The sequence below is a fragment of the Alexandromys fortis genome, unplaced genomic scaffold, assembly GCF_014885135.2.
Source record: "Alexandromys fortis isolate MF-2015 unplaced genomic scaffold, M_Fortis_MF-2015_v1.1 scaffold_7, whole genome shotgun sequence".
Classification (NCBI taxonomy): domain Eukaryota; kingdom Metazoa; phylum Chordata; class Mammalia; order Rodentia; family Cricetidae; genus Alexandromys; species Alexandromys fortis.
The window spans coordinates 6,053,301-6,067,108 of record NW_026067920.1 but is presented as its reverse complement, the minus strand read 5'-3'; the positions used below and the strand labels follow the sequence as shown (position 1 = coordinate 6,067,108).

Genomic DNA, 13,808 nt, shown 5'->3' with positions numbered 1-13,808 from the left:
TCAGGAATACAGACTAGTACATTATTTCTGGAGGGTGTTTGTTAAAATGACACACACACCCTTTGGCTCTAGTTCTACTGCTAAGGTTTACCCTAAAGACATGATCTAGTTCCGTTGGTCTCCAGATCAAACAGCAGGGTGATTGAGCTCCATGGCTGGGAGAGTCTTTTCTTTTTGAGCATCTGAAGGTATTAGCAATACATAATTAAGGGGCTGGAATATTAGCTGCTTTTCCAGAGGACTTGAGTTCAATTCCCAGCACTCACATGCTGGCTAACAACCATCTTCAGTTCCAGAGGGATCTGGCTCCCTCTTGTGGTCTCTTCGGACACTGCCTCTTCATGGTGCACAGACACACAGACAAAACAACCACATATAAAATAAAATATTTTTTAAAAATTGAAAATGAGCTAACTCTGGTAACACAGACCTGTGATCTTAGCTTCTGGGGAAATGTAGTGAGGACGATCTCAAGTTTAAGGTCTGTCTGGGCTACAGAGTGAGTTCAAGATCAGTCTGTAAAACTTAGACTGACTCTGTCTCAGAAAATAAAATAACTGTGTGCATGGTAGCCTAAGTCTGTAGTTCCAGCATTTGGGAGAAACTCACAAAGAGCTCTAGGACAACACAGGTTATAAAGAGACTCTGTCTCTCAAGAGTGAACTAAATGTTAAAAAGGGTAAGTTTATGTGAGAGTGGTAGAGCACTTTCTTGGTGTGTGAGGCCCTAAGTTTATTCCCGATACAGAGTGGGGGGAAGTGTGTGTGTGTTGTGTGTGTGTGTGATGTGCTAAAATGTCACCAGATGTAGTAGCTCATGCCTTTAATCCTAGCAAGCAGATCTCTATGAGAGATCTATTCTCATCTATGTCCTGAGTTCAGTACAGCCAGAGATGAATAGTGAGGCCTGTCTCAAAAATAACAACAACAAAAACCTGAAATTTCTAAGAAAAGTGTACTAAAACTCATTAACAATTTCATGTGAATGAATCTTAGTCTGCTTATTTTCCTTCTTGTCCTCTGTTGAAATATAAAGGTATAGGATTTTTAACAAATTCCCTATTTTTGAATATGTGAATTGTCAAGATGGATCAGTGGGTAAAGGTGCCTGCTGCCAAGCCTGATGACCTGTATTCAATCCTCAGATCCCATATGATGGGAGGAGAAAATACTGACCTACACAAGTCACTTGTGGCAGGTATACACACACCCAAAATATAATAAAACATTTAAATATAGTATTTATTGTGGGCAAAGCAGAAAGTACAAGTGGGGAGGGTAGTGGACTACAACCCTGTGGCTGTCATGATCACTCAGCTGGTAAAGGCATCTGTCACCAAGCCCAATGACCTGAGTCCTATCCCCAGCATCCATATGGTGAAAGAACTGACTCCTAAAAGTTGTCTTCTGACTTCCCCTCCTGCCACTGCATGGACTCGCTTACATACATAATAAATAAAAGTAATTTTTAAAAAATTTAATTGGCTGTGATGTACTTCTTTCATTCTAGCCTCATTGGGAGGCAGAGGTAGGTGGGTCTCTGAGTTCAAGACCTTGTTTCAATTTTTTTTTTGAGATTTTATTTTTATTTTATGTGTATGAGTATTTTCCTAAATGTATGTATGTCTGTGCACCACATGTGTACAATGCCTTCAGAGGCCAGGGAAAAAAGCACTGGGTCTCTTGTGTGCTGGTACATGAACCTGGATCCTCTGACCTCTAGCCTCCCCCCGCAAAAATTTTTAAGCTTAAGAATTTTGACCATAATTCTTCTTTTCAGAATTATTCATAAATAATATATTTTACATTTTTTCCTTACATGGTTTTTACCTCTTGTAGTCATATATAGAATATGTCCAACTTTATATACAAGATTCTTTGGGATTTTATTTTGAGACAGGGTCTCATGTAGGAAGCATCTGGGCTCAAACTTTGTAGTTGAAACTAATCTTGAAAAAAAAATTATAATGCTTCCACCTTCTAGGAGCTGTAAGGTTACAGGTATATGGCACCGTGTTTGACTTTGCATACAGTTTTGTTTTATGAGAAACAGTTTTGTCCAGGCTGGCTTCAAACTCATACTCCTGCCTCCCAAGTGCTGATCTTATAGGCTTTCACTTTCTCATCATCTCTTTGTATGCAGTTTTGTATATTGCTTTTTCACTTAACGTTATGTCATGTAGGTAAAATTCTCATATAAGTAAAGTCTCTGTGGAAGTATAATATAATCTCTGTGCAACAAACTGGGATAATATAAGGAAGGGCTGGGAATTCAGCTCAGTGACTAAGTACTTTTTTCCACATGTAAGGCCCTAGCCTAGGTCAGTGACCCTGGGTGAAGCCCAGTGTTACATAATAAGATAGTGTGTGTATGTGTTCGTGGATTGTGCAGGCTTCTGTGCTTGCATATAGAGGCCAGAGAACAACCTTGGGTGCCATTCTTAGGAATACTGTCTCCTCCTGAAAGCCTCAGGGATTCTTCTACTTTGACGTTCTTGGTGCAGGGATTATATGTGTGTGATACCATTATACCCAGCATTTTTATGTGGTCTTCAGGAATAAAACTAAAGTCCTTATATTTGCGAAACAAATACTCTATCAATTGAGAAATTCTCCCATACACCCCTCACCTCCATTTAAAAAGAAAAAAAGTATGGTGGGCTGACTGTCTCTGGTGGCACGTGCTTATATCCTAGTACTCAAGAGACAAGGGCAGGAGCTTCACTGCAAGTTCCAGATCAGTCAGGGTGACATAGCAAGACCTTATCTCAAACAAAGCAAAATAAAATAAAAGATAATATAATAGTGTTGTGTCACGTAGTATAATCTATGTTCATCCAAATCCACCATTTGGATATATCAGTCTACTTAGCTAAGGAGTTGGAGTGAGCCGGATAGGGAGAGCATCATTAAAATCATATGGCATTTTGGGAGGTTGGATGGAGGATTCAGGTTATGGACCCAAGTTTGGAATATGAGCAAACAGGCCAAGGCTGAAGGGCTCTGGGTAATCTACAGACTTCCTCCCTGCTGTTTCCTAGCTTTTGCTGCCTTCTTTACCATTCCCTGGGCTCCTCTACACTGAATTTGGCAAAGTGAATTGTCCACCTGTCTGTTGTACCATGTCTGTATCCTCTGCCCTTAACACACTCTGTACACCTGTGAATGCCAAGCAGACTGGGCGTCTTGTTGGTTTACTTGTCATTGTCACCCTTAGACTGAAACTTTTATCTCTGTATCCTGAATGCCTAGCAAATAATGAGGCCTTTTAAAATAAATCTGAGAAGGTAGGGGAGGTTACAAGGTACCAAAGACTAGGACCAGTGCAGTCCCCAGAAAAGGAAGCCATCCACTCAGACTTTTCTCTCCTCCTGGACCTAAGATCATTCATGTCTTTGGTCCTGTATTTGGGGTTAGGTCTCTTGAGGGATAGCCTTGGGACTTAAACACCATTTAGACTCTTAGATTTTTACAGCTGGTTAATGTGTGTCCCAGGTTACACTCAACCTACTTATTTCTTCCCACTGCAGCCTCTGTGAGTGTGACGTAGACATTCTTGGAATGCGAGTCTCATCTGTCTCCATGTCAGCAACCTCAGCATCAGTATAGTCAGGCTCAGACCTCACAGAAAGCTCCCATGTGAACAAGTACATGCCACAGGACAAGCCTTTTGCTGGGAGCTTGCCCAGATTTGTAATTTTGATAATGAAGATTGGTGTCTTTTTGATATCTCTGTACACCTTGGCCTGGAATTTTTAGGGTTAAAAAGGGGTATACATACAGCTCAATAAAAACATTAAAAAAAAATAAAAGGGGTATAGGAGTTGGAATATAGTCAGTTGTAGAGTACTTGTCTGGCATGCCTAAGACCTGGGTTTTGTCCTCAGAAACTGTGGGGGTGGGACATTAAAAAGAAACACATAGCCGGGCAGTGGTGGTGCTGCCTTTAATCCTGGCACTTGGGAGGCAGAGGCAGACTGATCTCTGAGTATAAGGCCAACCTAGGCTTTAGACCGAATTCCAGGACAGAACTACACAGAGAAAGCTTGTCTTGGGGTTGGGGGGCAGGGGAGGAACCCATAAGACAGCTGATGAATTCCAAAATGCCTACAGTTTCCAGAGCCTAAGAACTGAGCACAAAAATAGTCAGTTCATTGATGAATGCTGTAAGGAGAGTCAACTCTTTTTTTGTTTTTGTTTTTCGAGACAGGGGTTTCCCTGTGTAGCTTTATAGCCTACTTGGGGAGGTTTATTTTGCTTACATTTCCATATCACAGTTGATCATCAAAGTTAAGTCAAGGCGGGAACTGGAGGCAGGAACTTGAAGCAGAGACCATGGAGCTTGCTCTATTAAAGATGGAGATTGTTCTAGTAAAGGCTACCACCACTACCTGGGGTCTGCCTGCTTTCTCATAGGACCCAGGACCACCTGCTTAGGGGTGGCACCAGCCACCAGTGGTGACTTGACCTATACACATTCATCACTAATTAAGAAAATGCCCTGCAGGCTTGCCCACAGCCTATAATGGAGGCACTTTCTCAATTTAGGTGCTCTCTGATTAGATGACTCTAGCTTTTACCAAATTAACACAAAAATAGCAAGCACAGAGGTGCTGGTTTTTTGTTTTATTTTTATTTTTTATTTTTTTGGAAAAATAACACAACTCAGGTGATTTTTGATGGAGTCTTTATTAAGGATTCTTATGCCTTTTAGCTCTTCTGCTAAACTCCAAAGCCTCAACTTGGTACTGCTCTTCTTTGTGAAGCTTCCACGTGGTAGCAGCAATCTGGCATGTAGTTGGCAGTGAAGAATTGTTAGCTGCATGCATGGGTGGATGGATGATGAATTTGCTCTGTATTTCATTCAGAAAGCACAAAAGTTACAGCAGGAGTTTGAGGACAACAAAGAATGTGCATTTCCCAGGTGGTGGTGGCGCATGCCTTTAATCCCAGCACTCGGGAGGCAGAGGCAGGCGGATCTCTGTGAGTTCGAGACCAGTCTGGTCTACAAGAGCTAGTTCCAGGACAGGCTCCAAAACCACAGAGAAACCCTGTCTTGGAAAAAAAAAAAAAAAAAAAAAAAAAAAGAATGTGCATTTCATCTCATAAAGCTACATGTTTATGAGGTAGCATATAAGAAGATAGTTGACACCAGGCTGGTCTCCATAGTAAGTTCCAGGCCAACCAGTGTCGACAGAGGTTTCAATCCCAAAGAAGCTCAGAGAGGTCTATATTAATTATAACCTGGTTGGCCTATTAGCTCAGGCTTCTTACTAACTCTTACATCTTAAATTATCCCATAATTCTTGTCTATGTTAGCCACGTGACTTGGTACCTTTTATCAGTAAGGCATTCTCATCTTGCTTGCCAGAATTCTCCTTTTCTGGTCGCTCTGCCTATACTTCCTGCCTGGCTACTGGCCAATCAGCATTTTATTCAACAAGTACAAGAGATAAATATTTACAGGGTACAAGACCATTGTCCCACAGCAAACCAGGACTACAAGATGAGATCCTGTCTCAAAGAATGTAGAGTGGTGGGGCTGGAGAGTTGAGTGGTTAAGAGGATTGACCTCTCTTCCAGAGGATCGGATCTAGGTTTGATTCCTTACCACGCAAATGGTAGTTCATGCTCTCTTCTGTCCTGTGTAGGCAGGTACGAGGCATACATGTGTGCACAGATATACATGAAGGCACAATAATCACATGCATAAAATAAAATTTAAACGTAGAGTGGGGCTGGAGAGATGGCTACATAGTTATGAGCACTTGCTGTTCTTTTCTGAAAACCCAGGTTCGGTTCCCAACATCTACACTTATCGTTTATAAGAATGCAAAGTGTGCTCATAATTGTGTTGGAAAATCTGAATTTGGCACTGGATGGTGGCCTGGCCCTAGGCAAGTTCTTTAACCTCCCTGACTTGATGTTTTTAACTGTAAAATGGAGTAAAGAGCAGAAGCAGTAATAGATTTACAGCTGGAATATGCTTCAGGTGAAGAGTAATGAATGGCTGGGTACAATGGCACATGCCTTTAGTCCCAGCACAGAGGCAGTTGAAGTAGGAGAATCACTTAAGCTCAGAAGTTCAAGACCAGCCCCAGTGAGGTTGCTGTGTTGGTGAGGTCAAAGTGTGTAGGTTCTGTAGGGACCAAGATTGATTTTATAAGCTCAGCAATGCCTAGGCCCTGTTTCCTTCTTAGTTGATCTGCTGTCTAGCCAAAGAGAACCTGCATTATCTGGCCACTGACCCAATCCTACAGGACCCTTGAGTCTGTGGCCACATTCTTTTGTTCTGTGGGTGCTCGGTAGGTAGTCCCAAAAGAATGCTACTCATCTCTTCTTGTACATGGGGTTAGGGAGGAGGTAGAGGAGAGGGTTTGGAGATGAGTATGTGACTTTGGAACCCAGAATTGCAGAGGGGTTTGTAAGCAACCAGCCTGGCAGTTGACCAGAACCAGTCATGCATGCTTGCATCCACTCACTCAACAGTTATCTGAGTGTCTACTAGGATGAGACCCAGGGAAGGGCATTAGAATAAGAGTGATGTGATCTGTTTAGAGTTGGCATGTATCGGTATCTGACCTGCTGCATGGCTGCTACACCCTGCAAACTCTGAACTGACCTGTTGCTGTCTCCTGACTATTCCCACCCGAACATCTATCTTTACCTGTTTTTCCATATACCTGTGAGTGGTAGATTAAGCCATGTAGAACCTTGTTGGATCCTGGTGTCCATCCTAAGTGGCACATATGTGGCATTAACCACTCCCACTTTGTTTCCTCTTCCAGATCACTCATCTTGGTAGATTACTTGGTACTTACTTTTCAGGGGACAAAAGAAATTAATTTATTTATTGAGATAAGATCTTTTTAACCCTCAATTAATAACCTAAAGTTTACCTCAAATTTATTGTGTAGCCAAGAATGACCTTAAACTTCTGATCTAGCTGTCTCTACCTTCCAAGTTCTGAGATTATAGGTGTGTGCCACTATGCCTGATTTTGCTGGAAATCAACCAAGTGTTTCATGTATCTAGGCAGACACTCTGCCAACTGGGCTACACCCCAGCTCTAGAGAAAAGAAATTTAAACCATAGCAAGTCAGTAGTATAGTCAGATCTTGAATTTAGAGCTTTTCAGGATCGGGGAAGTGTTGACATTATGGGTACTGCTATATTGGTTTGATTTCAAAAATAGTGTATTAAAAATATGATACAGCTGGGCATTGTGGCACACACCTTTAATCTCAGGCCTCAGGAAGCAGAGGCAGGTGGATGGATCTCTCTAAGTTCAAGACCAGCCTTGTCTACAGAGCTAGTTCCAGGACATCCAGGACTACACAAAGAAACCCTGTCTTGGGAAAAAAATGAAAATAAAGATTAAAAAAAATTTAAAGACACATTCACTCTCTTTTATAAAAGTTATTTTAAAAGTAATAATAGGCTTGTTATAAAGCCTTAAAATAGAATAAGAATATAAAAGTTCAAAGTTCCTAATCCTCCTAATACCAGAAGTAATTAATAGATCAGTATTGCCTTCTAGACATTGTGTGTGTGTGTGTGTGTGTGTTTGCATGTATAAATTTTAACTCAAAAGATGTTCATAATTATACCTTTTGGCAACTTTTTTAATTTTTTCTTTTATTATGAAAAGTTTCAAAATATACATAAAAATAAAATGCTACATAATCCCTAACACATCCTTTCTTTCTTTTCTTTTCTCTTAGGTGGGGGAGTTTTGAGACGGGGTTTCTCTGTTGTAGCCCTGGCTGTCCTGGAACTTGCTCTGTAGACCAGGCTGGCCTTGAACTCACAGATATCCGCCTGCCTTTGTCTCCCAAGTGCTGGGATTTATGGCATGCACTACCACCACCCAGCATATCATTTATTTCTAAGAGCCAACTTATTTGTTCTTGTTTCATCTTTTATTACCACCACCGTGTGTGTGTGTGTGTGTGTGTGTGTGTGTGTGTGTACCTATATACACATTGCAGATGTGTGGAGGCTAGTGTTGGATGTCAGGTGCCTTCCTCAGTCATTGTCCACTTCATTTTTTTGAGGTAAAGTCTCTCACTGAACCTGGAACACACAGATTCAGTTAGACTGGTCTGGTCCGTGAGCTCTAGGAATCTGTCTCCACACACGCCCCTGGCTCTGGGGTTACTGACATGCACCATCCCACCTGGCGCTCTCTCTCTCTCTCTCCCTCTCTCTCTCTCTGCGGTCATCTCACCCTTGGGTTTATTAAGGAGACTCATGGTGGAGGTTTTGCCTGCAGACCACTCCCATGGTTGCTCCAGTCTCTGGAGTAGAGCGAGAGGAGGCTTTTTATGTGAGTGTTGGGGACCCAAGCTTAGGTCTTCAAATTTGAGCAAGACTTTATTGACTGAACTATCTCCCCAGCCTCGTTCTTGGAATATTATAAAGTAAATCCCAAATATCCTATTCTTTAATAAATATTTTGTATGTATCTCTAGCAGATGGTGTGTGTGTGTGTGTGTGTGTGTGTGTGTGTGTGTGTGTGTGTGTGTGTGTGTGTATGCATATATATATTTGCATGTTCTTCCTCAGGAGCTGCCTTAGTTTTTGTCCAAGGGTTTCTCATAGGTTGGCCCAGAGTTGGCCTGATTAGGCTAGGTTGGCTGGCTAGCAAGCCCCAGGAATCCCTTCCAGCATTGGGATTACAGTCGTATCTCCTTATACCTGACGATTTTAGGTGGGTTCTATGGATCAAACTTGGGCATTAGTGCTTGCATAGCAAACACTTTACTGACTGAGAAATCTCTCCAGGCCAGATGGTAATTTTTTTTTAAAGTTACATAGTGCAGCCATACCCAACAAAATTAACAGTAATTCTGCCAAGAAAAAGAAAAACAGATGAGCATTTGTTTGAGACCCAAAATTGAACAAGCAGTTCATTTTTCAGACCTTAGGCATATTCCCAGCTAAGCCTTTGGATCAGGCTAGACAGGCACCCCAGACAGGAGCTGACCTTGGAACATTGTTAACCTCTGCTGAACTGCTCAGAAACTGAAACTGTATTCAGTCGATTTTTTTCTTTTTTGATTTTTAAACTACACTTGCTTGTTTATTGTATATGGTGTACATGTGTGGGGACATGCTTCTCGTGGCACCATGAAGTCAGAGGCCAGCTTGCTGGAGTTGGTTTACCATGTAGGTCCAGGGATCAAACTCAGGTTGTCAGGCTTAGCAGCAAGTGCCTTTACCACCTGAGTGGTAAATAAGTTTCAAGACATACTTCCTGAAAAGCAATGAAATCTCTGATTCTTTAGCAGTTTAAAGATACAATTTTTCTAAGACCTCAGAACACTTTTTTTTTTCTTTTCCCCGAGACAGGGTTTCTCTGTGTAGAGGTTCTAGCTGTCCTAGAACTCGCTTTGTAGACCAGGCTGGCCTTGAATTCACAGAGATCCACCTGCCTCTGCCTCCTGGGTGCTAGGATTAAAAGTTTGCCACCACCACCTGACCTCAGAGCACATTTTTAAGACTGCTTAAATATATTTTTCCTGGGTGATAGTCCTAATTAGTGGACTGAGTGTTTTGGTCATACCTTTAATCTCAGCACTCAGGAAGCAGGAATCCCTGTGAGTTCCAGGCCAGTCTGGGCTACACAGAGAGACCCTTCTCAAAAACAAAACCACTTCTTTGTTTGTTAACTTGGCTGATTTTTTTTCTCAGTTGACAATTTCCTAAATGTCCAGAGTACTAACTGAGTATAACTGTGTCACCATACCCAGCTAGTTCTTAATTTTAAAAGATTTTTTTTCCAAACAAGGAGGTGATTGGGTAGATGGCTTAGTGGTAAAGAGCACTTGTTGCTCTTGCACAGAACCTGGGTTCTGTTCCCAGCACCCATATGGTGGCTCACAACCATCCATAACACCAGTTCCAGGGGCTCTAGTTTCTTCTTCTAACCTCCTTGGGCAACAGGTGCACATGTGGCACACATAAATACCTACAGACAAAACAGTCATACACATAAAATGAAATAAATCTCAAAAAGATTTTTTTTTCAACAAAGAAACACTGGGGTTTGGAGATATTTATAGCTCAGTGGTGGAGTGCTTAGTGTCTAGCAAGCATGTGTGAGGGCCTACATTTATTCCCCAGTATACCACACATGCACACACAGAGTTATAAAAGAGGAGGAAGTTTTCCACCATGGAGAAGGTCTTGGAACTGAAGCTAACAAGACACTGCTACTGTCAGCAGCCAGCTGCCCTTCTGGGACATCATGTAAAATGATGTAACTGAGTGAAAAAGTGGTGGAGAGCCGGCCTCTTTCGTGCTCAAGTCGCTAAGCTGCTGTTGTAGTGAGAGGTGTTCATGCGCCCTAAGCTCTAAGTCTGCCCTGGGAAGAAGCAGTAGAAAGAAGGCTTCTTGGTCAGAGAAAACCAGCTTTGGGGATTTCATCTTTTCTTACTTTGGAAGCTGAAATCAAGGTGGTCTTCAGGTACCCTGTGGTGAGTTCTCATTTTACACATGAGAAAAGCATAGCAGGATAAAGTGTAGTTCCTAGCAAGCTGGAGGCTTCTAGCTGATTCTAAGCTTCAGTTCTCTGAGTGTGGTATTTCCTGCTTCTAATTTCTAAGATAATGAGAGCAACCAGATGAGGCTCCTGACAGGTTCTTAATGTGCTCTCAGAGTCCCTGGGTATCCCTTGTATGGATATCATTGTCTTTCCTTGTTTTTTTTTTTTTTTTATTTGGAATTGGTCAATTGTGATATGTTTCCTTGAGCTATTGGTGACCAGCCTTATCTATGGCAATGTGGTGGTTTGAATACAAATAGTGTGCCATGAATCCTAGTCTCAAACCCACCTTAGTCAGCTGGCCAGATAATTTGGTCTGCTGTTTCCTGCAGTGATCAGGCTTGCCCAGATTATGGATGTGCCAGATGACCTTGGGTGGTATGGGATAGACAACTTTTCCTTCACTGATACAACTACCTCTTTAAGGGTGTTGATAAATCTAGACAAAATACAGTAAATGGTATTCCACCTGGCAGGAAGTATCAGAGACCATCATCTGGCTGCTCCAAGCTTCCTAATCTTCGACAGTCACAGGAATTTCTTTATTCTGCCATATACCAATTACAGTCTTGAGTAGAGTCTGTTCTCCTAGTCAACATAAAAGTTGTCCAGAATTAAAGGATAGCTTGACAGTTCAACTTAATGTTTAATGGAGCATATATTTATCGACTGGTATGGTTAATACAGAATATAAATATAAATGGGGGAGCTTTGTTGAGAACCTTTTAGAGGCTGCTCAGTATTTTTCTGTTTGTGTTTTATGAGATGTGTTTTGGGCCATGTTCATGAACAACTCATGAGAAAGGCATAGCCCCACAGATACTGTCCCTGCAGCCCTCTGGGAAATCTGCTAGCAAATTCAATCGTAATTATTGTGTGGAGCAGAAAGAAGATGGAAACATTGACATGGACATTGTAGAAAGTGGGCTGCAGCAATGAACAATCAAGTGCTTTCTGCCTTCCAGGATTGTCTGAAGAATCTTCACTGAAATCTTTGCTGGCAGTCAGCGATGGCGAGTAAGGGGCCCTCGGCCTCTGCATCCACTGAGAATTCCAGTGCAGGGGGGCCCAGTGGCAGCAGCAATGGCACTGGTGAGAGTGGAGGGCAGGATAGTACCTTCGAGTGCAATATATGCCTGGATACAGCCAAGGACGCTGTCATCAGCCTGTGTGGCCACCTCTTCTGGTGAGTTCCCTCCTTTCATCTCTGTGGACACCCTACCAAGTCCTAGGCAGATGTCTCACTATGTACAGAAGATGTTTGGAGCAGATGTCTCACTCATACTGAGCCCTGATACACTCAGACCCAAGGGACAAGAAGCCTCAGTTTTCATCCCATTTCTACTGCTGAAGTCCTGGGTAACCTAGAGCAAATCCTGTTCCCATCCTAGTTGTCTGCCTATCTCTCCAGCAGTAACCCCATTTAGTGAGCATTACTGCCACTTGCTGTGATGAGCCTGTAGACAGCATTGCATAGTGGTTTTGAGCAAGGACTGTGTAGCCAAACTTCCCGTCTTTTGTCTTGACTCTGCCACTTCCCTAAGGGGTGCTTACATGCACTCTGCCTCATTTTACAGGCTTATTTATGAATATTGAGTGAGTGAACCAAAACTAGTAAACATGTTAAAAGAGCACATAGCGTGTGTGCTATGATTGTAATTGTTCTATATATAATATGTATGTTGTGAAATGAAGCAGCAAGGTCTGTGTCCTTCTGGTTTCCATGCTTAAAGAAATCCCTGCTGTCTCTGAGAACTTCGGTGAATGTTGAGAAGTGGTTGTTTTTTCTACTCAGATGTTGAGCTAGACTTTGAAGCCTATGGAGAAGCCTTGAAAGCTGAGGGGAAATAATGGTAAATAAGATGAAGGGTGTGTGCCATTCCTAGGGGTGGATCTGTGCACTGTTGGGTCTTCTGAGTCCCTGGGCTATTGTCCTCCTCTCAGCAGAACCCTGGATGGGGATTGGAGATGTTAGGAAATAAGAATGGCTGTGGAGGGCTCACCAGATTACCAAACCTAGAGGTATAGAGCGGTTTAATGTTTTTGTGCAAGAAAATGGTGACGAAAGTTTAAATTTTCAGCAATATAAAAGGTAAGCTTACTGGTGAGTTAGTAAAATGGAGCAGAGGTTTTTCTTTTTTGTTTTAAATTTTTTGTTTTGACTTGTTTTTATAGATAGACCAAAATGACAGAATTAAGAGGCAGAGTACCATTAAAAAGAACAGATTTGAAGAAGCAGTTTCACCCAGACTGTAATGTCTTCTCTGCACATCAGAGGTTCTCTTTTCTGTAAAGTAGGAATGGTTTTATCTCCTGGTGATCATCCAATGACAAAATAAAAATCAGCTCAGCCACTCTCTTGACACACAGTAGTTGCTTCATAAATGGGAGAAATCTTCATCGTTAGTTTTGTTTGTTTGGGTTTTGAGACAGAGTTGACAGGTAAGCCAGATTGACCTTGAAATTCTAGCCCTCCTTTTGCCTCCAGCTCTGGAATCGCACCTTTAGTACAGCCTAAGCTTTGCTCTTCTCCCCATAATATTAAAGGGAGCTCTAATGGAGTCCTGCTCTGATTTGTAGAGGGCTCATGTCACCATAAGCTCAGTGTTGGGTTCAGATTAAGTCACAGTTTTTATTCATCTAGAAAAGGCACATGATGTGTGAGACACACCATGGCTGCCACATAGTAAGTTGTAGTAGATATTTGTTGACTTACTTTATTAATAAGAAAAGAAATACTAAAAATCTGGAATTGAGTAATTGTTCCTCAATATTATAATGTCATTTTTTTTTATGTAGTGCTAGGTATTGAAAAGGCAGTAGAGAGTTTGTAGTCCTAATGTAAACTACATGTTCGGCACCTTGGCTTCCTCCTTTTAAAAAGTGAGACACTAGAACCAGGGATATGGTATACATCTGTAATCCTAGCGCCCTGAAGGGAGCTGAGGAGGTGACTCAGTGGTTAAGAACAGTAGATGCTCTTCCAGCAGACCCAAGTTTGATTCTCAGAAGCCACATGGCAGCTAACAACCATTTGTTACTTCAATTCCAGGGGAATAACCTATGGCTTCTGTGGGCTCCTGGTATATACATGTAGTCCACAAACATGCGTGTAAGCAAACACTCATACACATAAAAATAAAATCAAGTAAACCTAGTACCTTGAAGTCTGCAGCAGAGGATCATGAGTCTGAAGCCAGTCTGGGCTACATGGTGAGACCCTGCATTTAAATAAATAAAATAAATAAATAAAAAGCAGT

General features: G+C 41.9%; 1 protein-coding gene across 3 annotated transcripts in view; it reads left to right on the top strand.

Moving 5' to 3' along the window:
• Rnf185 (ring finger protein 185) overlaps positions 1-13,808 on the top strand; it is a 38,175-nt gene that overhangs the window by 9,791 nt on the left and 14,576 nt on the right. For 2 of the 3 annotated variants that reach the window (XM_050141006.1, XM_050141005.1), the window contains exon 2: positions 11,514-11,734. In XM_050141006.1, the coding sequence (XP_049996963.1) occupies positions 11,559-11,734 (176 nt within the window). In that variant the 5' untranslated portion in view covers positions 11,514-11,558. Of the gene's footprint in view, positions 1-11,513; positions 11,735-13,808 lie in introns of those variants that run through there. The other variant, XM_050141007.1, reaches the window with a different exon arrangement.